The sequence below is a fragment of the Nyctibius grandis genome, chromosome Z (genome assembly GCF_013368605.1).
Source record: "Nyctibius grandis isolate bNycGra1 chromosome Z, bNycGra1.pri, whole genome shotgun sequence".
NCBI lineage: Eukaryota > Metazoa > Chordata > Aves > Nyctibiiformes > Nyctibiidae > Nyctibius > Nyctibius grandis.
The window spans coordinates 43054531-43075513 of record NC_090695.1 but is presented as its reverse complement, the minus strand read 5'-3'; the positions used below and the strand labels follow the sequence as shown (position 1 = coordinate 43075513).

Below are 20983 nucleotides of genomic sequence, written 5' to 3'. Positions count from 1 at the left end.
TCTTCTGGACATGGACCTGGTAGAGAGTCCAGGGCATTATCCAGAGTGTCTGTCTGATGTGCTGGTGGGCTTGGACATACAGGTCAGCTTCATTACTATCTGTGGGCATCTGCACTCATACTGTTGGACCAGAAGTCCCCTTCATTCTTTAACAGATCTTAATCTTTCTTCTCCCTTTTTCTCCCTGTGTCTGGAACAACCTTTTCACTGCCCTTCTACCTCCCTTTACCTACCCAAACTCCCCTCAAAGAAGCAACCTGCCTTAACTTCTTTTTCCTCACTGGTCCCTATTCTGCTACATCCACACCCAAAGATGCTCTTCTGATGTCTTTAACATGGCAGGCTCAGTCTTTGCAGGGTATTACAGATACAGCTGCTTAGGTACTGGTGGCCTTGCAAGCCTCTACATGCCAAGTATCTGGTTCATAGTGGAAAAACATTGTTTTCCTTGTAAACTTCTAGGACAAATCACTCTAGTTATGTGTAAATTCCTTTGCCTAGTTCCACCTAAGCACAACCAGTTTCTTCTTTCTGTCCTTCAGCAGTCTTAATCAGCCTCCTGGTCCCTTGTAGAAGCTTTGGCTGGTTATGAGGCCTTGTGCTCCAGCAGGAACTCTTGGTCTGAGAGAAAAAAATAAAGCATGTGGGAAAGGTAAGGCATCTGCAGGAGTCTCCATGACACTGGTGAGTGCCCTGCAGTCAAGGTGCCAAAATCTCACACACACGCATTCCTCTAGGATCATTGCTAAAGGACATCTGTCCTTCCTACAGACTTCCTGATCTCTGAAGTAACACATGTAAAAAATGTTTTTCCTGTTGTTAAAAAGTAATAAAAAGTAAACAAACCCAGACAGGTGCTGGGATATGAAAACACGAGTTCGCTCGGCCGGAGCCCAGGCCTGTCCCCATGAAGGAAGGGTGCCCACCTCTGAAGCGCGGCCGGCCAACGGCTCGTCTGTGCTGCCACCTCGTGGGAAAGCCACTACCGCCACCCCCCCGCCCCGCCTCACGCTGCGCAGCCGCCGGGGACAGGCCGCTAGCGGCAGGGGCGGTGACAGCCGCGGGGGCCGGGGCCTGCAGCCCCGAGGCCTGCCCAAACATCTCCCACCCCGCTCCGGGCAGGGGCCTCCCAGAAGCTCGCTAAAGGCGGTCCCCGGTGCCGGCCTCCCCTCCTCTGAGGGGTGAGCACTAGAGGCTGGGGGAGGGGGCGCCTCCGGGGGCGCGGCTCAGGCACCGGCACCTTCCCTCCGCCCAGCGCCCGATCCTTCACGCCCCGCGCCACCCCACCGCAGGGCATGCCGGCCGGAAGGCGCCGTCCTCCTGCCGCAGTACTCGCCAGGAGGAAGGGAGTTCTCCCGCCCGCCGGAACGGGCTCAGGCCGCGCCTCACGCCCGTTAGGCCGTGCGGCAGCCGCAGCGCCGGGGAGCGGGAGCACAGCCACGGCCGCGCCCCGCCTCCTCCCCCCTCGTTGTCTGAAATCGAGCGCAACATCATCACTTCCCCTCCGGATCCCCCTCACCGCCCCGCTCTCCTCCAGCCAATAGACACCAGCGCTGCTCGCTGCAAGCCAATGAAAAGCTTCATCGCGCCTTAGTCCCGCCCTGCCAGCCAATGAGCGCGCTCCTCACCTGCCCGCCTTTTCCCGTCCGCCCATGACAGCGAGGCGCGGGGCGCATCTTCGCGGCCGGGAGTGAGAGAGGAAGATGGCGGTGGCAGCGCCGGGGAGATCGAGCCTGGGCGCCTGTCAGCTCGGCGGCGGCCAGCGGGCCGCGAGGAGCGCTGAGGCGCGCCCCCGCTTCATCGAGGGCTCCATCGTCAGGATCTTCATGGAGAACTTCTTGTGAGTGAGCGGTGGGCTCTTTCTCCTCCCAGGTGGCGGCGGCCGAGCGGCCGCCATTGGCCGCAGGGCACCTGCGGGCGCTGGCGTGCGGACTCCCTGCCGCCTTGGAGGTCGGTGTCTAGCTTGGGCGGCCTCGGCTTACTCCCCTCGCCGCCCCGTTTTAGAGCGGGTGCGGGGCTGGGCAACTGGCTGTTCAGTCAGGAGGGCCAAACCTGGAGCGGCGGGCTGGGCGAGGCAGGCGCGCCCTCGCTGCGGCCGTAATCCGCCGTGGTGCGCGGAGGGGGGAGTCACCCTCGGTTGACGGGCGACCTTGATAAGGCCTTGAATGCCGAGGCGAGTCGGCTGGAAGAGCGAGTGCGTGAAACCTTTTTTCCCTGGAAGGTGTTGTCTTACTCAGAGCGGGCGGAGGGCACGCACTGTGGATTACGAGTCCTGTAAGTGCTGAGTACAGTGTCGCTTCCGCGGGGGTGCGTTGCCCAGGGGTGGTCGTGTCGGCCCTTCTTCCCCTCAGGTGGTGGTTCTTGTTGTCTAGCCTCTCTATGTCAGCCTCTGCATGCTCTTTTTCTCCCAGTTACGTGATTGTCAAGCAGTGGAGGAGGAAAGAGTGCAGAAGATGTTTATAGGGCAGCAGGGACAGGCCTTGGGAACCATTAGGATAAAATACCTGTGGTCGTATCTTTTGCACGTGCTTTCTCCAGCTTCTGTGTATTGGGCATACCGTTCTGTTTGGAGCTATTATAGTTACTCGTGGAAGTTTTCAGGCCGTTTTCTTATGCCTGGTATGCTGATAGCTCCATGTCAGCCTTGAAAGCATTTCTTAGTAGCACAGTTCACGGATCACGCTACAAGTGTCAAATGAAGCTTCAAAATAGTAGTTTAAGCCTCAGCATTAAGGGTTCAAATACTTTCACTTCCAGAAGTACACAGATTATGTTATTGTCTTATCAATAACTGCTTTCTGTTTCGTCTTTGGTGTCAGTTCCCCTCTGTGTGTTTGGCATAGTGCAGGAACAGAACATTGAATGGTGGCGTTCATTATAAATTTGGGATGTTACTGATCATAACAATATTAATGCTTTGTCTTGAATTTGCATGCTAGGGCTTGGTCTCTTCCCCTAGTTGCTATTGCAGTAGGCATTGGATGCACACAATAAAAGATGTTTAATACAATTTAAAAAAAAAAAAATCACTGATAACAGGCTAATATTTTAGATTATTGTAACTCGAGAAAGCTACTGCATGATGCGTCAATACGGAGTTCCAGAGACTTCTTGCAGAGCTTAAGACCCGAGTACATTGTACAGCTTCGATGAGTAGAATCTCCTTCTGTGACTGCGGTGGAATGGGCAGCTGAAATTGAATGTGACAGACTTGACTGAATTCACTCAATTTTCTTTCTGTCTTTTTTTGAATTTGTAAAATAATATGATGTCCTAGTAAAGTCAATAGAAATTGTCATTATGTGACTGAATTTCATTCTTTGTAATAATTTGTTTTGGAGAAAGTTGTTTTAAGTACTCTGATGGGTAGGAATGTATTCCACAGTGTTTTATTGTAGTTTTAGTTTTCACTCTGAGATTTTCTTACAAAACGGTATTTGAGGTTTGAGTCTAGATTTGATAAAATTATCTCTCGTATTTAATATAATCATAACGTGTTTTTAAGCAAGTAATTTTTTTTTTAAGGTGACATAGTGTTTAAAAGGTTCAAAAAATTATTGTGCTTTCCAGAACATATGACATCTGTGAAGTATGTCCAGGACCAAATCTGAACATGATTGTAGGTGCTAATGGAACAGGAAAGTCAAGCATTGTCTGTGCCATCTGCCTGGGACTGGCTGGAAAACCTTCTTTCATAGGGCGAGCTGATAAGGTAACTATGAACTTTTCTAATTTTCATGTTTAATCTGAATTTCATTAAGAGCCCTGTTGAGCAGAGGAGGAGAAAAAAGACTGTCTTCCTTGATTTGCTTTATTTTTATAAAAAGTAAGGTGTCCAAATTGTAGAATAACCTGGTCCAGAGATAAAGGCTTTTACCAAAGGATTTTGTCTTAACTGCTTGATGTCTTGGCTGAATGATGAAATGGAAACATCTGAATTGTACTGGAACCTGAGCAGACTAGAAGTTCTATTTGAAGATGTCTAAGCCTCCACAGTGGGATAGGAAAATGCCACCTAATGCATAAGTAACATTTGATCAGAAATACCAATTAAAGGAGAAAAAAAAAAAGTCTAACTTAAATTTCCAAGTATATAGAATGTGTAGAATAACATATCCTTAATGTGTCTGAGAATTTACCTAAAAGAATGGAGCAACTGATCTTTGATTTAAGGGGAAGCTGGATTGTTTTGGGTTGGATTGTTTTGGGTTGTTCTACTATTTTCATTTTTTACTCTCAAGAGATCATGTGTTGACATTATAGTAGGAAGTTTGTATTGTCAAATTTTTAAGTTTTGCTCTTGCTTTCTTGGATATTCTGATTGGATGGAATATATTTCAGTAGATCTTTGGAGCACTGACTCTGGGTACCTAATTAATTGTACATATTCTCTGGTTGCAGTTCAGTCTTCAGCAAAAGTAAATATGGAAATTGACTGCATGGCAGCACTGTGTGTTAGTATTTTTGTTGGCTTTTCATGTTTATGTGTGTTTATACTATTAGAATTGGCAGTTCTATTAGTCAGGTATTTGGCAATGTCTTGCATTTGTATTGCCTTTGTTCCCCAAATTCATGAGAACTTCTTCCTCTCTGTGAATCTGCTGATTATAATTTGTTCCATTTTGGAGGTTGACATTGATCAGAAATTGTTAACCTGTGGAGGAAGTTCTAATGCTGCTAGTTGATGAAGAAGATACTAGTGTCTTCCTTTATTTTTAGTTAACACAACCAAAATAAATTTTAGTTTTTAATTGTAACTTTTCAATAAAATATCCTATTATAGCAACTCTATTATGCAAGTATATATTTTTATAAGAGATTACATTTTAATACACTGCTATTTTACAATAATAACTTGTATAATTAATTTTGTAGGTTGGTCTCTTTGTAAAGCAGGGGTGCTTGAAAGGTGTAGTAGAAATTGAACTGTAAGTAGTAAAATTGTATTTCCTCATGCATTTTTAATTAGATTATTTCCCCACACAGTCATTCACAAAGTTGTGAAAAAAAATCTGGTGCACAGAGGTCCGTCTTTAAGCTGGTGATTTAATTTTTTCTTTTGTTTTTTTTTACCCAGACTTCAAAATTTTAAGGTTAAATAATTACCACGCAAGAAATAAGCAGTGATGGCTGGTCTTGATTTTGCTTTCTGAAGCATTTTACCTTGTTTTGATGTACAAAGAATATATAGATAAAGATTGATGTATATGGTGTGTATAGCTTTTGGTTACATTTAAGGTTCAGATGATTCAGATGCAGTCAGTACTTCCATCATGATGCTGTGGTTGGAAATTATTTTTAAATAAAAAAACAAAGACAAGCCTGAATTTTAAAACCAGATGTTCTGCCTTCACTTTCTTGTACTGATACTGCTGGTATGAGGGGCTCCTCTGCATTCTTACTGAAAACATCCCATACTAAAACAAAAGAAGAAGGAAAAAAAAAAAAAGATCTGACTAGTTCTGGCTAATGCAGTCTTCTAGGTAAGCTTTTGGAAAACAGCAATTGAAAATCTTGCTCTGTAAATTCCATCAGTAACTTGTGGTTACAGGGCAATATTGCATGCTTCCTGTAAGTATTTTTTTTTTTTGACAAGTAAAGAGAGACTGTCCTAATAGAGTTCCTGAATGGGTGCTTTTTTGTGGAGATCTTAACATGAAGCTGCAATAGCACAAGTGGTTTTGATAAGCCTAAACCTGGTCTGTTTGCCTGAACTAAATAGAACGTAGAGCTAATCAACTGATTCAGAGCCTGAGTTAATTTGTATAACAATGGGTCACCCTGATCAGATTGTATAAAAATAAAATAGTGTTAAGAAAAAAGATAAACTGGAACAGGTCTTTGAAAAAGTCCTATCCACTTTCGTTCTTTTAATAGTGATCAAGTAAGACATTCTTTGGAGACTGGCCAAGTGATGGCTTAGGAGGCAGGATGTCTTTCAGGTAGATGGTGTGATTGTTTCAACATAGATACATCTTGATGTTACCTGAAAGTCTGAAGAGAGATGTGCAGTATGTGAAGACTTGGCATTTTTACTGTAGTGGTTGCCATGTAATTCAGTCCTTTGGTTGGTAGAAAATATTTAAATGCAACATCTGGCATGAGAGAGCAAAGATGCAGAAGATTGCTTTTTGACAGCAATTTTAAAATTTGAGTTCTATAAGCACACACTCCCTTGGATGAATTTGGCCCTTGGATTGTAACTAAAATGAAAGTCCTTAATTTTATAAAAGAAAGGAGCATGGCTTTGTAGGTCTTTTGAAGGAAGTCTGGTGTATTAAAATTAAGAGTGGATACTTGTGAGGAAATAATCATACAGTCTTCAGGAAGTAGGCTCATATCCCTGTGGCCTTTATTCCAAGCTGGAAGCTGTTGAATTACTCACTTCTACGCTGATCTCTATTCTTAATTTTTCTGAGGTGCGTGGCCTCCAAACAGTCTGTAACAGTATGCTGACTGAACAGCCACTAGACAATTTCTCAATCAAAATGGTGACCAAAATTTCAAGAATTTATGACTATCTCATTGCTCATTTGTTACTGATGCATCAAAACCAGACTAAATTTTTCAAGTTAAGTGTTGAGCTAAGTGGACAACTGATGCATCTTTACTGTTCTTTAAAAGCAGAAAATTAAAACACATTAGTATTTTTCATAGTGTATGATACTATTTTTATTGCCAAATTGAATGTATATGCACAGCTTATTGATGTAGTTCTGTACACTAATATTTTTTACTTTAAAGGCATAGAGTTAGTGTGCACCTCCTGCATACCAATTTTAAAACTTACTAAATGTCATATAAAAAAATACACTTTTATATAAACTACTCACATCTGTAGCAACTTTTGAATGGTTCATACATTCAGCATGAGCATGTCATTTCTATAAATAACTTCCTCTGAGTTAAGATTTGCAGATATTCTTGATGTTTTCTGTGTGAGATTAATCACTGAAGTACTGGATGTTTTCTGAAGTATAAAATGTGAATCTGCTGCTACTGTCCAGTTAATGTGTATTAAATATTTAGATATCTAAAAGTTTTAATACCAGAACTCTAACATACTTTGACACTTGGTAACCTTTACGTGTTCTCAAAAGTGTAAGCACTTCTTTTTATTAATCAGGTCTAAGACACCTGACAATATCATTATCACACGTGAGATTCACGTGGTGAACAACACATCAACATGGTTTATCAACAGAAAGCCAACAACCCTGAAAACAGTAGAAGAGCAGATTGCAGCCTTAAACATCCAGGTGGACAACTTGTGCCAGTTTCTTCCTCAGGTATGAATGAATTTTGAAAGACGGTGCAAATGGAGTGCTGTGTTTTGAGAGGGTTTTGTTGCTTCTTAGCTTTTGTAGCACTTCAGTGATTTAATGGGACAGCACAAAGAACAAGAGGGATGAGGTAGCCACACTGATGTGATAGTGAAAGAAAGGAGGAACTGTGTGACCTTTAAGGCTCACTGACTGGACTGTTTTGTACCTGCTGTCAGTTGACACTGAAAGGAAAGCTACTGATGTTCCCAATGTTGGTGTTTGAGTAGCAGCACTAGCAGTGGTGTCCCTCTGTCCTGTCTGCTGCTGTAGAAATGTTCTTAAACAACAAATCTGTAGGGAAATTCTTGTAAGATCTTGAGATCTAGAACTGTCTCTGTACGTTTACCTGCATGGTTCCTGTAGTTCCGCATCCCTGACTTTCTCAGTCAATCCCTGCATGCGCTTTTCTTTGGTTGTATCCAGTCAGTTGCTCAGGATTGGATCCTGTACTTGGTAAGTGAAGGGGAAGAGTTATCTGGATTCCTTTCTCCAAAAAAAGCAGTCCTACTAAATGAAGCTACAGTTGCAACAGAGTGCTGCTAGACCCTTTTTGGTAACAGTCTGTGGCTCAACACTTTCTTGAGCATAGCATAGGACTTAAAGGTATTTGGGATCAAATTATGTAAGAGTAAAATCATGCTGATGGAAAATAGCTCCTAAAGGAGAGACAAGATTAAAGAATACTACAAGCTGTTTCCATGTCTGAATCCATGCTCCAGCATGTCAAGTTTTCTGTGCAGATAACTAAGTTGCCTTAAAAAAAGTTATGGCGAGTTCCTTCCTAACACCTTCCAAGTTCACATGGATCATCAGGGATGGTAGTAAAAGGAAACCATATCAGAACCTAGCCAACCTTGGGTTTATTGTTCTATTCAAGGAGAACTGCATTCAAGAAGACATGCTGAAAAACATTAAAATATAGAAAGCTAGTATTGCGGAAACAAATATTCTGTTTGTTTTTTTTCCTTTACATATTCACAGTATTTGTTTAGAGTAGAACTTTCTGCGTATTCTGACATCATAACTTTTGTATTTATAACGGCTTTTTTTCTTTAGTACATAAATGTCAGTTCAGTGAATGTTACTGTGTTGAAAGTTTTGATTTGTTTGCTCTCTGCCACTGTAGCAATGGCGAGCACACCTTTCACTCCAGTCTTGGTTTTGAGCTGTTCCTTTGCCTTGGACAGCAGCAATGCTTCCTGATAGCCTTGGCTGCCAGCCCTAATATTAATTTCTACATTACTTAACTTTTGAGTTAATTATAGCATTTATACTGGGAAGGTGTAGCCTCAGCAGCCTCAGAACCAATATTAAGAATACAGTGGAATAAAACCTTTAATTGTCTGTACTAAACTGACTTGTTCAGAAGAGTGACAGCCAATTCAAAAATAATGAACCAACCCGTGTCCTCAACAGCTACCCTCAAAAGCTGCCAAACAGCCAAGAAGAGCTAAGGTTTAAGCTTGAATCATTCCAGAACAGCTCCAAGAAAACCATGTATGAAATTTTACAAATGTTTAGAAGGGTTTGATTGCTACTCTATGAGGTGGTCATCCTATGCTTAACTTAACTATGCCAGAGCTATCTGGCATAGAACTGTAAGTCAGGCGGTGTTCATGAGAAGTAAGTTGCGGTATTTAAATCCAGTATTAGTGTATTGCACTGTTGTAATTTTTTGTAACTATTTTTTTATTTTGTAGGACAAAGTTGGAGAATTTGCAAAACTGAGTAAGATTGAGTTGCTTGAAGCCACTGAAAAATCCATCGGTCCTCCAGAAATGTACCAATTTCACTGTGAACTGAAAAACTTCAGAGAAAAGGAGAGAGAACTGGAGGTAAACATGCACATTACAGAGACAGAGAGCAGTGACTGTAGGGAAATTAGCATAATAAAATTTAACATGAGATCTTACAGAATTAGAAGGTGCTATTTATTTACAAAGTCCGTGGTAAGTTGATTTTACCAAATCATGCTCCACTTCTCTCAGAATTCATTCACTCTGACACTTAGGTGCTTGTAAGCACCAAGACGCATGTGTGCTAGTGGTCTGGACACAGAGGACAAGGAATGCCTGTTGTCAAGTACCCATCACTTCTCTGGGGTTCTTGACTGGCAACAACTTTTCTAGACAGATCTTTTATGCCTTTTAGAAGTCATCAGCTGTTATAGGGTGGTCCTTTGCTTTGATCTTGCTGTCTTCACTTTCCATAAATTATGGACTGTTGTCTCCTACCTGTTTTTCCTGGTTTGGAATATTAACAGGCAAAGAGGAGAAGGGAGAGCATATGCAATAAGCTGCAACCTTGTTGCCATCCTGGTTTTAGGATGCAGGGTCTTTCACTGATGTTAATTGTACCATGATCTTACCGGATCACAGGCTTAGTAATCTTTGCAGAAATAATGTGTTCCTTGCTGTTACTGCTGGGAATGGTGTCTTGGGAACAGTGTCTGTCTTTAGCCATACAGGCCATTCTTCTAATCCTTTGTTCTGCTGTTTCTTCTTGTGCTTGTGCATGGGTTTCCACTCATACATACTACATTCACATGCAATCTTAATGTTTCTGTTACAAATCTCTACAAGATCTTTCACAAGCATTTTTGCTACTTGTATCAAAACCAGTTATGATGGTTTAGAAACGTCTAGATTAATGGAAGCTTGAGCTGTATGGTGTAACTTCCTGAAAAAACTTAAGAAAAAAATTTAAGATATTTTTTTCAGATTAAGATTTCTGTTTAAATTAGATTTGTTTTCACAGAAAGTGTGTGATAAATATACTTGAAAAAGCTGGACAGCTATTGTTTCATTGTTCCCCTCTAATTACTGCTGTACTAAAATGTCCTCTCTAGTGTTAAATTTCTGCTTTAATGCACAGGTGAGGTGTGGACTGTTTCTGAAAAGTGTTCACAAAGTAGATACTGTAAAACATGAAAATGTATATTCTTACAGAACTTGTGCAGAGACAAAACTAACTCTTTGGAGAAAATGAAACAGAGGATCGAACGATACAAACAAGATGTTGAGAGATACCATGAGCGCAAGCGCCATCTAGACTTAATTGAGATGCTTGAGAGGAAAAGACCTTGGGTGGTAAGTTTTTATTTTCTTTTCAGTGTTTTTCTTACCTAGCCCATTTTTCCTAATACTGCAATATTAGAAATATGCCAAAAGTTTCTTTAAAAGAAATTTGACCAGAGTAACTTGAACATCATTACAATTGCCTGGTGCAAACAGGACAAGTCTTGAAATACTGTTGTTGGCCAAACTTTGGTCAGAGGTTTCTTGCATATGTAGCTGGACTGAAGAAGTTGCTTAAGAAGTAACTTAAGTAGTTATTGCCCATTTAGGAAAGCCAGCAATATGGTCCAAGAGCAGTACTCCTTTTATTCTTTGTAGACACAACTGGCTTAATTTAAGCTGTGCCTAGCCAGTTCCACTTGCTCTTCCAGCTGTAACTTTTTTTTTTTATACAGAACATGGTTTTTGGGTCCTTTTTTTTTTTTTTTTTTTTTTTTTTTTTTTTACAGGTTGCCTTCCCCCTTTGCTAATTTTAATTTATTAATTGAGGTTTGGTGTGCATGATATAAATCACGGTGAATATAGGTTGCCAGTCTCAAAAATGTTGGCATTTGGAGAGATGGAGATTTTAAACAAATTTAAAAGACCCTAGAATCAGGGACAGGTCACTTATACAACGCAAAATAAGTCTTTCTGAACAGCACTTTGATGATTGTACTTTAGTTTAATGTTGAATGGTTAGTCAGATTATTATAAACAGTTTAAGCTGACGTGGATTTTATTACATTGAAGCAACATGTTGTTTGCCTTATTTTCAAGCTTTATAGAATTCATGAAATACAGATACAGAACTTATGAAAACTTACATATTATATTTGTGGAGGATGCAGAAAACTTTTGTAAGGTATTTTGTGGCAATTTTGCAGATAACAAAGCCTCACATGGGTATACTTTATGTCCCTTGTATCTTGAAGAGCAACTGGGTTCAGGGGGTGTATCTTCACTGCCTTCAAATCTTCGTGCTAACAGCACAGAGGGATATAGGAGGAGCAATTGAAATAGATGGATGGTGGTACGTGCTAAGGAGGTGGGCTGTATGCTCTGTGCCGTTAGAATTGGACTTCTGCACTTGCCAAATGATGCAAGTTTTTCCTACTACACATGTATTAGTCTGGCTTAGTTAACAAGAAGAGAGTTACTTTATTAGGAGAGATGCAGGTCTTGTGTATTTAGTATGGACTGATACTGATTGTTCTCTGCTGTAAGATATTTGCAGATACAGAACTCTGAAGGCTGCTCTGAAACTGGTGGAGGGAAACTAAGTTAAGAATCTTCTCCACTGTCAGTTAAACTGCTTTCCATAAGTTTGAGAACATTGGTGTTAGTTACGTGTTTCTTAAGCAAATTTAGACAGACTTCTTCACACCTCATTCTTTCACTGCTTTCTTCTAGACAGTTTGTGTTGCTGAGTATATTAAATACTTTTGGTGGATGCACTGAATCAGGACAAATTTAACTTTTTGGCCACTGAATCCATAGAAACAACAGTGTCTTTTGACACCTGTGTGAAGTTCTGATTTGTAGTACAGAATCAGTAGTGTGCACCAGATTGTTTACCAGAAGTCACTTGCCTGTAGATAATCCACAGTTGAAATCAGGGGTCATCAACATAATTTTTACGATGTTAAAGATATTTGACCTATAGGCTGCAACAAAATTTCACATTCCATTGTGATCTTCAGTGTACAAGATTGGTGCTATTTTGTGGTTTGTCAAATCCTTCTGATAGATCTCTTGGTATTCTCCTATATTGCAAAATATCAAGCTCTCTCTAAAAGAAGAAATGCATTCTCTTAGAAGGGCATATTTTCTTGTCATCTGACCTGGCACTGTTTAAGAATAAACGTTTTTGACATCTTAAAATGGGGTTCACCAAAGTTGAGAGTAGCATGGGAGTTTATTCTTCCTTCTGTGGATCTTCCCTGTCCTCCATCCTCCCCAAAAAGTAGGTAGGTTTCTACTTGTAGACCAAAGATACCTAGCTGTTTAGAATTACCTCTGTAACAAAACAGAAATAGCTAGGTGAGCCTCCAAATCAGCCAGGAGGCAGATGTATAAACACTGCAGTATGTTATGAAATGGAGAAGACAGGCAGCATGAAAACAGGTTAGCTGAAATATGACACTAGGTTGTCTCTTGATCCTAGTGGAAAAGAGGAAGACTAGTGCTGAACTTGTTTTACTATTTGACCACCGTAGAACCATGTTTTCATTGTGAAGACTCCACTGCTCTTCACCTGAGGAACACTTTTCTAGTCAAGTGTTTTTTCTAGTCAGTGCCAGCTGCTTCTGTATGTGGAGGGTTATACACCATTTTTATATATATCTACCATCTAATAGGCTTTTGAGCATCTGCTTTAAATTCCATAAAGTAGACCCTAGGAGTACAACATTAAAGATTTGGACTCAAGGATTTAGGGGACATTTTACGTTCTTGTGTGTAACTTAATGGAACTTCCATCAAATGATTGTGTCGTCTACAATCAGTGAGGAGATCTAAGGAGTTACAGTTTTTTTGTCATAGGTAGCCCTTCTTTTGTAGAGTCTTAAAGAAAAGGGGTTTCTTACCCCTCCAAGCTTAAGCTTAAGGTAGTATGGTATAAGATACGCTGTTTTAAGGTAGTATAGCAGCAGGAGGTGCTGTTCCTCCTGCTGTAAATGTCCTGAAAACACGTAATTCTGAAAATGCGTTTCAACCAAGCTGTGTCCATTCTTCTTTTCCTCCTCTTCCATTCACAGTTGAGAAAAGCTTTGTTATATAGTTTAGGCGCATATATCTCTTTGGAGGGCTGAAATCCTTTGGAAGTTCTGCAGATCTTTAGCTAGGTGCATAATTGCAAGCATCAAGGTTATTTGCTTAAAGGTTACCAAAATACAGAGGTCTAGTGAAAGACAGGTTTTCTTAAACGGATTTGTTGTGTAAAAACCCATATCATGACAATTTCTAGGGAAACTTGCCTGTTGTTTATATCTAAAGAAATGAGGTGTAATTGCGTGAGTATTTGCTTTAACCTTGAAATGTAATACCTTATTTAGAGCAGAGCTAAATTTTAAGCTTATTCTGTCAGCTAAGTGGACATATAATTGCTTTACCACTGTAACTTTGTAATGGTGGCTACTGATGGTACTCCACATCATAGAATTACAGTAGCTTTCTTCAAATACTTTTTGGCTTTATCAAAAGGATACCATGAAGAAAGAATTTCAACTTAGTAGCCTAAGTTGATTTGTGATTAGTCATGTGTGTTTACAAGCAGGGTGCTTAAATAGCTAACTAGGAAAAAGTGGTAATAAATAAAGCAATGTTAGCTGTTACAGTTAGAGCTTGCAGGCTACCTTTTTTTTTTTTTTTTTTAATACTCCAAAGCTTGGAATAATCCAGGCATATGCTTTAAATTAGGGGCTTTCTTTGGTGCCTGCCAAATCCAACAGCTTGCCTTTCCTCTGCACCTCCATGTACATCTGTCTGCTCCTCCTCCCTCTGGTCCTCTGAGTATCTTTTTTTCTCATGAACCCTTAACAATCATTGAACATCATGTTCTTTGTTAATTTGTTTAGTTTTGGGTTTTTTCGTGTTTTTTTGTTTTTTTTTTTCCTCCAGAGAACATAACACAAAAGAATTCACTAGTAATGACTCCTTCAGCCTAAACTACTTTCTCCCCAAAATTCCCACCTACTTGGAGTGGAGGTTCTTGGTCACCACACTGCTTACCATCTCTTTCTTCTCAGGAATGCATCTCCAGTTAAACTCCCTAGATAGTGACTTCCATTGATTTATGGTGTATGGTGGAGTTTTTGTTTGTTTTCCAAAGTTCTCTTCCACTCTATCTCTCTCCTTGGTTTACTTCAGGATTATGTCTGTTACTGGCTCTGATGATCTGTCCAGCTGCTTCCTTTTCTTTCTCCTGAAGTTTTCTGTGGTTATTTGCTCCTTAGCTTGAGGACTTCTGCCTAAGTAGTGCTCAAACTATGGACAGAAGGGGCTAAAAGAATTACTTTGTCCACACCGATCCCAGATGGACTTAGAGGCAAGGTAATTGCAGCCAAATTGGTCGTTTCTTCTGCTACTTGAATTGCGTATTATTTAAGAACCATTAAATGTGTGTACTTTTTCACTGGGGACTAAATGATCCCTACATCTCCTAGTCATAGTGACTAGTAACAGGAGGATTACTTCAATAGTTGTTCTAATGCTAGCTTCTGAATGGGATTTCTCTCCTAAAGCTCATGTACAATTAAATAAAATGTTAGAGCAGTATAAAATACTGGAATAGAAGACAAAAGTCTTTAATTATTTTACTTTCAACTCCTCCAAGGAATATGAAAATGTTCGTCAGCAGCATGAGGAAGTGAAACAAAGCCGAGACCAAGCCAAGGAAGAACTGAAGAATCTGAAAGAAATGCAGTACCCAGTGACAAAAAAAATCCAAGAAACTGAAGAATGTTTTAAGAGTCTGGATATGAAAATCAGAGATAAGGTAAGTATTTAAGTTCTCAGTTAACATATGTAATATTAAAGGTGTTCTGTGTTCAGCTTTGTACTGTGTAAAGCAATAACCTTTTTCTTTCTAGTGTGCCATAATGATGTGTTTCAGAAGAAATTTTTCTGAAGTACTCATGCCCTTGGTTCCCGCTGCCTTCTCCATGTCTCTGTTCGATTAAAATCAGTAAAACTCAAGGAATACATTTCTTAGTAAACCTTCAGTAGCCACTCTGAAAGTCCACCTCTTGATATTATAAAAGCTTGCAAGTTTTGTAATTCTAGTAATAGAATCTTCAAAATCTTAAGGGATATAATGTTACAGTTTTCCTAAGTTAGGTACTTACATTGAATTAGTTGGCTGTTTCATCTGTTCTGTAGTTTGGGTTTGTGAATGGTCTGTTTATCTTTTTAAAATGTAGCCAGTTTGGGTGTTCAATTTAAACTAAATTGTAACTTTTCTGGACTAAAAGTGTTCCTCTAATATTTAACCTAATTCCATAAATAGAGTATAATTTTTTTATTAGATGGTAATCCTCCATCTGTTGTGAACACTTCTATGCGTAAGAGAATTTAATGGTAAACCTATCTATGCCTTACAGCTTGCTATCTGTTTTTTGAATAGCTGCTCTCTGGGGATACGGAAAATTACTATTTCTGTATGACAGATAGGAAAGTACTGTAATTCTTTGCAGAATTTTAACTATCATGTACTATTCAAGCTGCAGAAGTCATTGTATGCATTGGCTGCACAAATTTTTAATGGATAACCAAAGTTAAATGATAATATGAGAACGTTCGCTGCAGTATTTGCTGCAGTGAGTTGAGTTTGAAGATAACTAATCAGATTAAAGGACTTGGTGTGCAGACACATGTGACACCCGTAAAGGACTTCTGTCATGAAGCATCTGTAGAATCAGGGTCTGAAACTTCAGTGGCATTTCATAGAATCATAGCATGGTTTGGGTTGGAAGGGACCTTAAAGATCATCTAGTTCCAACTCCCCTGCCACAGGCAGGGGCACCTTTCCACTAGACCAGGTTGCTCAAAGCCCCATCCAGCCTGCCCTTAAACACTGCCAGGGAGGGGGCAGCTACAGCTTCTCTGGGCAACCTGTTCCAGTGTCTCACTACCCTCACAGTAAAGAATTTCTTCCTAATATCTAATCTAAATCTACCCTCTTTCAGTTTAAAACCATTCACCCTTGTCCTATCACTACATGCCCTTGTAAAAAGTCCCTCTCCAGCTTTCCTGTAGGCCCCCTTCAGGTACTGGAAGGCTGCTAGAAGGTCTCCCTGGAGCCTTCTCTTCAGGCTGAATGACCCCAACTCTCTCAGCCTGTCTTTGTAGGTCCATGTCCTTCTTATGTTGGGGGCCTCAGAGCTGGACTCAGTACTCCAGGTGGGGTCTCCTGAGAGCAGAGTAGAGGGGCAGAATCACCTCCCTCGACCTGCTGGCCACGCTTCTTTTGATGCAGCCTAGGATGCGGTTGGCCTTCTGGGCTGCAAGTGCACGTTGCCGGGTCATGTTGAGCTTCTCGTCAGCCATCACACCCAAGTCCTTCTCCTCAGGGCTGCTCTCAATCCATTCTCCGCCCACCCTGTATTTGTGCTTGGGATTGCCCCGACCCACATGCGGGACCTTGCACTTGGCCTTGTTGAACTTCATGCAGTTTGCATGGGCCCAGCTCTCAAGCCTGTCAACGTCCCCCTGGATGGCATCCCTTTCCTCCAGTGTTTTGACCACACCTCACAGCTTGGTGTCATTGGCAAACTTGCTGAGGGCGCACTCAATCTCACTGTCCATGTCGCTGACAAAGATGTTAAACAGGACTGGTCCCAATACTGACCCCTGAGGAACGCCACTCATCACTGGTCTCCACTTGGACATCGAGCCGTTGACTGTAACTCTTTGAGTGTAACCATCCAGCCAATTCTTTATCCAGCGAGTGGTCCATCCATCAAGTCCGTGTCTCTCCATTTTAGAGACAAGGATGTCGTGCGGGATGGTATCAAATGCTTTGCACAAGTCCAGGTAGATGACATCAGTCGCTCTTCCCTTATCCACTGATGCTCTAACCCCGTCGTAGAAGGCCACCAAATTTGTCAGACATGACTTGCCCTTGGTGAAGCCATGTTGGCCGTCACCAATCACCTCTGTGTTTTTCATATGCCTTAGCATAGTTTCCAAGAGGATCTGCTCCATGATCTTGCCAGGCACAGTGCACTGTGAGCTAATACACTGTACATGTGCTTTCATTAAACAAAGAGAGACCCTACCCCCAAACAAAAAAAAACACTCCAAACACAAAACCAAATAACCAAAATCAAACCAGAAAGACCAGACAAACAAAAAACATAGATTGTTGTTCACACCGCTTCTGGTGTTCTTGTGATGTAAACTGTACCAGGCAATACTACTTACCCAAGTACATTATTGCTAAGGAAGCCCTTTGCTAAATGCATCCTTTGAATCTCGTTCTCCACAGTACTGCAAGAGTTTATTTTGCTGTGATTCAAAATACCTAAATGTTTAAAAATGTTGCAGTATTATTGAAGTGAACTTCTTTGGGTGTGGTTGGATTTTTTTGTTTGTTTTGTGGGTTTGGTTGTGTAAGAGTAAGTGTACTTCCTTAGAGGAAAGTTAACAGCTGAAGGCTTGAAATTAATCTGCATAATACAGTAAGGAAGGGCCTTCATGCTTGTGAAGTGCTAAGCTTTGTTTTCACTGATTGGTATTATCCTGCTGGGTTTTACTTATATCTTTCATTTTAATTAATGTTATACTAATTTTTTTCAAACAGGAGAGAACTCTACTGAACTATTGCTACCACAATTCTTAGAAATATTGGGCTGTATTCATATAAAAGTTATTCTCTGTTGGTATGAGTTATACTCTGTTTGTATGAGAAACCTAGGACAAAACAGTGAGCATTTTAGTTTTAACTTGCAGGGAGCATGCTCAGCGTAGGCTGTTTGCTACAGAAGTGTGAAAGAAAAATTGGGTGAATGTGCTAGCTGATTGACTCATACTCCTGAATCAACGTATTTTTCCGCTCAATCTAAACTTGTGGAGTACTGCTTTCACACACACGATGCTCACAAGGTTTTCCATTTTGTAGGAAGAAGTTGATAGAAGTGTGTGAGAAGCCTAGAATAGTTTCTACTTTAGGCTCTTTTGAACAGAGTGGACTGTGGAATGCAATTTTTCTAGCAATATTTGAAAGTGTAAAGCGGTGTGTTGTGGTTGTACCATGAAAACCATACAGACAATTACAGTTGTTAATCTGTGTTGTAAGGTAGGTATATATAAATGTATGATAACTGAAAATATAATGATAATTGAAAAATTGAATTCCAGTTCCTTACTAGTGTCCTGATTTTGAAAGCCTTAGGATTGTTTTGTGAATATTTTGCATCAGTTTCCTGGGAGAGAGCTTCCTCTTCAGTGTGCTTGCCTGAAGTCTCTGGAGAGAGTGTCACAGAGTCAGTACTGTGATGCAGTCAACTGCAAGACCAAGATATGTTGTTTGATGTTGCCTTCGTGCAAACAGCTGTGGAGTCGAGTCTTAAATTTTTGTGCATCTTTTAGCTTGTGGGAGGGAAAATATTCTGCATAGTTTTATTTTCTTCATTCTTGATGCATATTAGTGTTTTCAGTTTGACTCAGTTTGTAATAAGATATTTCTTCCAGTGGGAAAGCTGTGTTTGTTTCCATGTCTGCACTGGAATTTACTTACAGCCTTCCATCCTTGTGCAATGTTCCAGTATTCTGCTTGCACTTTTTTCAGCCATGAGGGTTCAGGGGAGGAGGAATTAAGTTTGCAGAGAAAGCACAGTACACTTCCACTGTGTCCAGGACTCAGCTGTACAATTGCCTGGGCAACCTGACTTAATAAGACCTGATTTGAGCAAGGGATTAGACTAGGTGACGCCCGGAAGTCCCTTCCAACCTATATTATTCTTCAACTCAATAGTAGCTGAGAAAGATAGAAAAAGAGTGGAGGCATGGGTGCCTACATATGAGCCAACAAGTTGTCAAGCTCAGCTGTGTAAGATATAGCTTTAGCACAATGCACTTCAGAGGTAGGATGACTTTGACAAATTCCATTTTGGCTGTCCTGTGCCTAGGAACTTACGTCTTTCTTGATCTAAGTGTAAGCTTTTCTTGGTAAACTTGGTTTGGATAAAGAGGCAAGAACATTTTAAAAGTGTAAGGATCTGAATGTAACATTTTTATTGAAATTGAGGATGGAGTTATTTTAGTTTCAGATTAGGTTAGGAGCCTTCCTCTACCTATCATGCCTGAATTTGCAGATCTATAGCTGTATGGTTGTGAACAGTTTATATGCCATTATTCAGTTCTTCACAAATTGGTGAAAATACACGTTACAGATACAAGTAAGAATAATAAGGAACTGGTGAGTATGACTTTGTCAGTAATACGATGTGGAATAAATGCTTAATTATGCATATACAGAGTGTTCTTTAAAATATGACTATTTTTTACAAATATAACTGATTTTATGACTATCTAAATCTCTTACTGTATGCAGGCTGCTGAAATCAAAGAAATTTCTCAAAAATGTAAACAGAAGCAGGATGCTTTGGAGATGAAAGATAAACAAGTAAGTTGATATTTGTGGCTTTTCTTGGTGTTTCTTTGCTAATGTATTAATTCAGTACTAGCTGTGGCATATGCTGCATTCAGGTGGAATGCTACTTCTTAAATTCTGTGGTAAAACACAGATATGGGGTTTTTTTGTCTGCTGTTCTGTTAGCAGAGAGGGAAATTTCTCTGAAGAGGCTGCAAGTGCTTGCATGCTTCACTCCCTCCAGTACGCAATGAATCTTTAAAATGCCTATTAGTCAAACAGATATTACTAAGGAACAGGTGTATGCTGCATAAAATCAGTTACCTCAGTGCAACAAACTTAGGAATAGACTGCGTGTGTATATATACTATATATTACAGGCTTTCCTTGAAGAGCTGCAGCCTCTATAGTTCAGTAATACACAGCATTAAACATGGCCTCAAATACTCTATGCAAGAGGCTAGGTTTATTGCTTCTGTTAAGGGTATGCATGTAGCATTTTTTAAAAGGAAAACAAAGATATTGTAAAACAGTTACAGAACTTCATCTAAGCAGTCAGTCAAGAAATGTATCAATTAAATGTATAAGGGTGCAGAGTCAATGTTGCACATTGTGATTGTGCTATAGGTTTTATGCAATCTTAGACTAGCTTTCAAAGGTGTTAAGGAAGATCTTAAGCTTTAAGCTTCTGCTTTTGTAAACATAAAGGAACTTCAAAAATTGATTTAATGGTTTGATTGTATTTTTGCTTAAATGTTCCTATATCTTAACAAAATCTTGTCAGTTGTTCAACTGTCATAGGGCTATAGGAACTATAACAGTTACTGTAACTGTAACTCCTACGGTTTTAGTGCGCAATTACATCAGCATTTAATACCAGTTGCACAGATATCCTAGTTATTTGTTGTAGGTTTTGTAGACTAAACTCTTCTAATGTTCAAAATCCTCAAAATTCTTAGATTGAAGAAATTCATCAAGCTTTGCGAATGAAAAAAGATGAAGAAATGGACAGACAGAGAAAAATATACAACACTCATAAGATGATAGAGGACTGGAAGAATGAGCTCAATACAATGGCAGTCTGTGAGAATCATCAGCCACAAATTGATGCTGTTAATAATGAGCTGAAAAAACTACAAGAAGAAAGGGCAAATATTGATAGTGATATCAGTGATCTAACAGCAGAGAAAATGAGCCAAGAGAGGGAGAAGAAAAGTGAGTTACTTGGGTTTTTGTTTGTTGATTTTTTTTTCTTTGACGGTTTGCACAGAAGCTACTTGTCGTGCTGTAGTGAAATAATTTGAGATATTTTCCTCAAGCCTCATAGTTGTATCTTAAATGTATAGCAGTCCTCTTGTCTGTTACCAGTTTTATTAAAAGTAGGAGAAACTGCTTTTGAAATAGAAGGAACAAGAGGATTCAAAAGTGGCAACTGACATTAAAACTATCCTTCAAAACATCAGTTTCCTGTGATCCCTGGGTAAGGAGTCTGCTTTGACAGTTTCATT

The 20983-nt window shown here is 40.2% G+C and overlaps 1 protein-coding gene across 1 annotated transcript in view; it reads left to right on the top strand.

Annotated features, from left to right (window-relative positions):
• Positions 1 to 1687: 1687 nt before the first annotated feature.
• SMC5 (structural maintenance of chromosomes 5) overlaps positions 1688 to 20983 on the top strand; it is a 59170-nt gene continuing 39874 nt past the window's right edge. The window contains exons 1-9 of the mRNA XM_068422624.1: positions 1688 to 1840; positions 3571 to 3712; positions 4876 to 4928; positions 7127 to 7289; positions 9026 to 9160; positions 10274 to 10414; positions 14718 to 14879; positions 19437 to 19508; positions 20435 to 20690. Coding sequence (XP_068278725.1) covers positions 1704 to 1840; positions 3571 to 3712; positions 4876 to 4928; positions 7127 to 7289; positions 9026 to 9160; positions 10274 to 10414; positions 14718 to 14879; positions 19437 to 19508; positions 20435 to 20690 — 1261 coding nt within the window. The 5' untranslated portion in view covers positions 1688 to 1703. The remainder of the gene's footprint in view (positions 1841 to 3570; positions 3713 to 4875; positions 4929 to 7126; positions 7290 to 9025; positions 9161 to 10273; positions 10415 to 14717; positions 14880 to 19436; positions 19509 to 20434; positions 20691 to 20983) is intronic.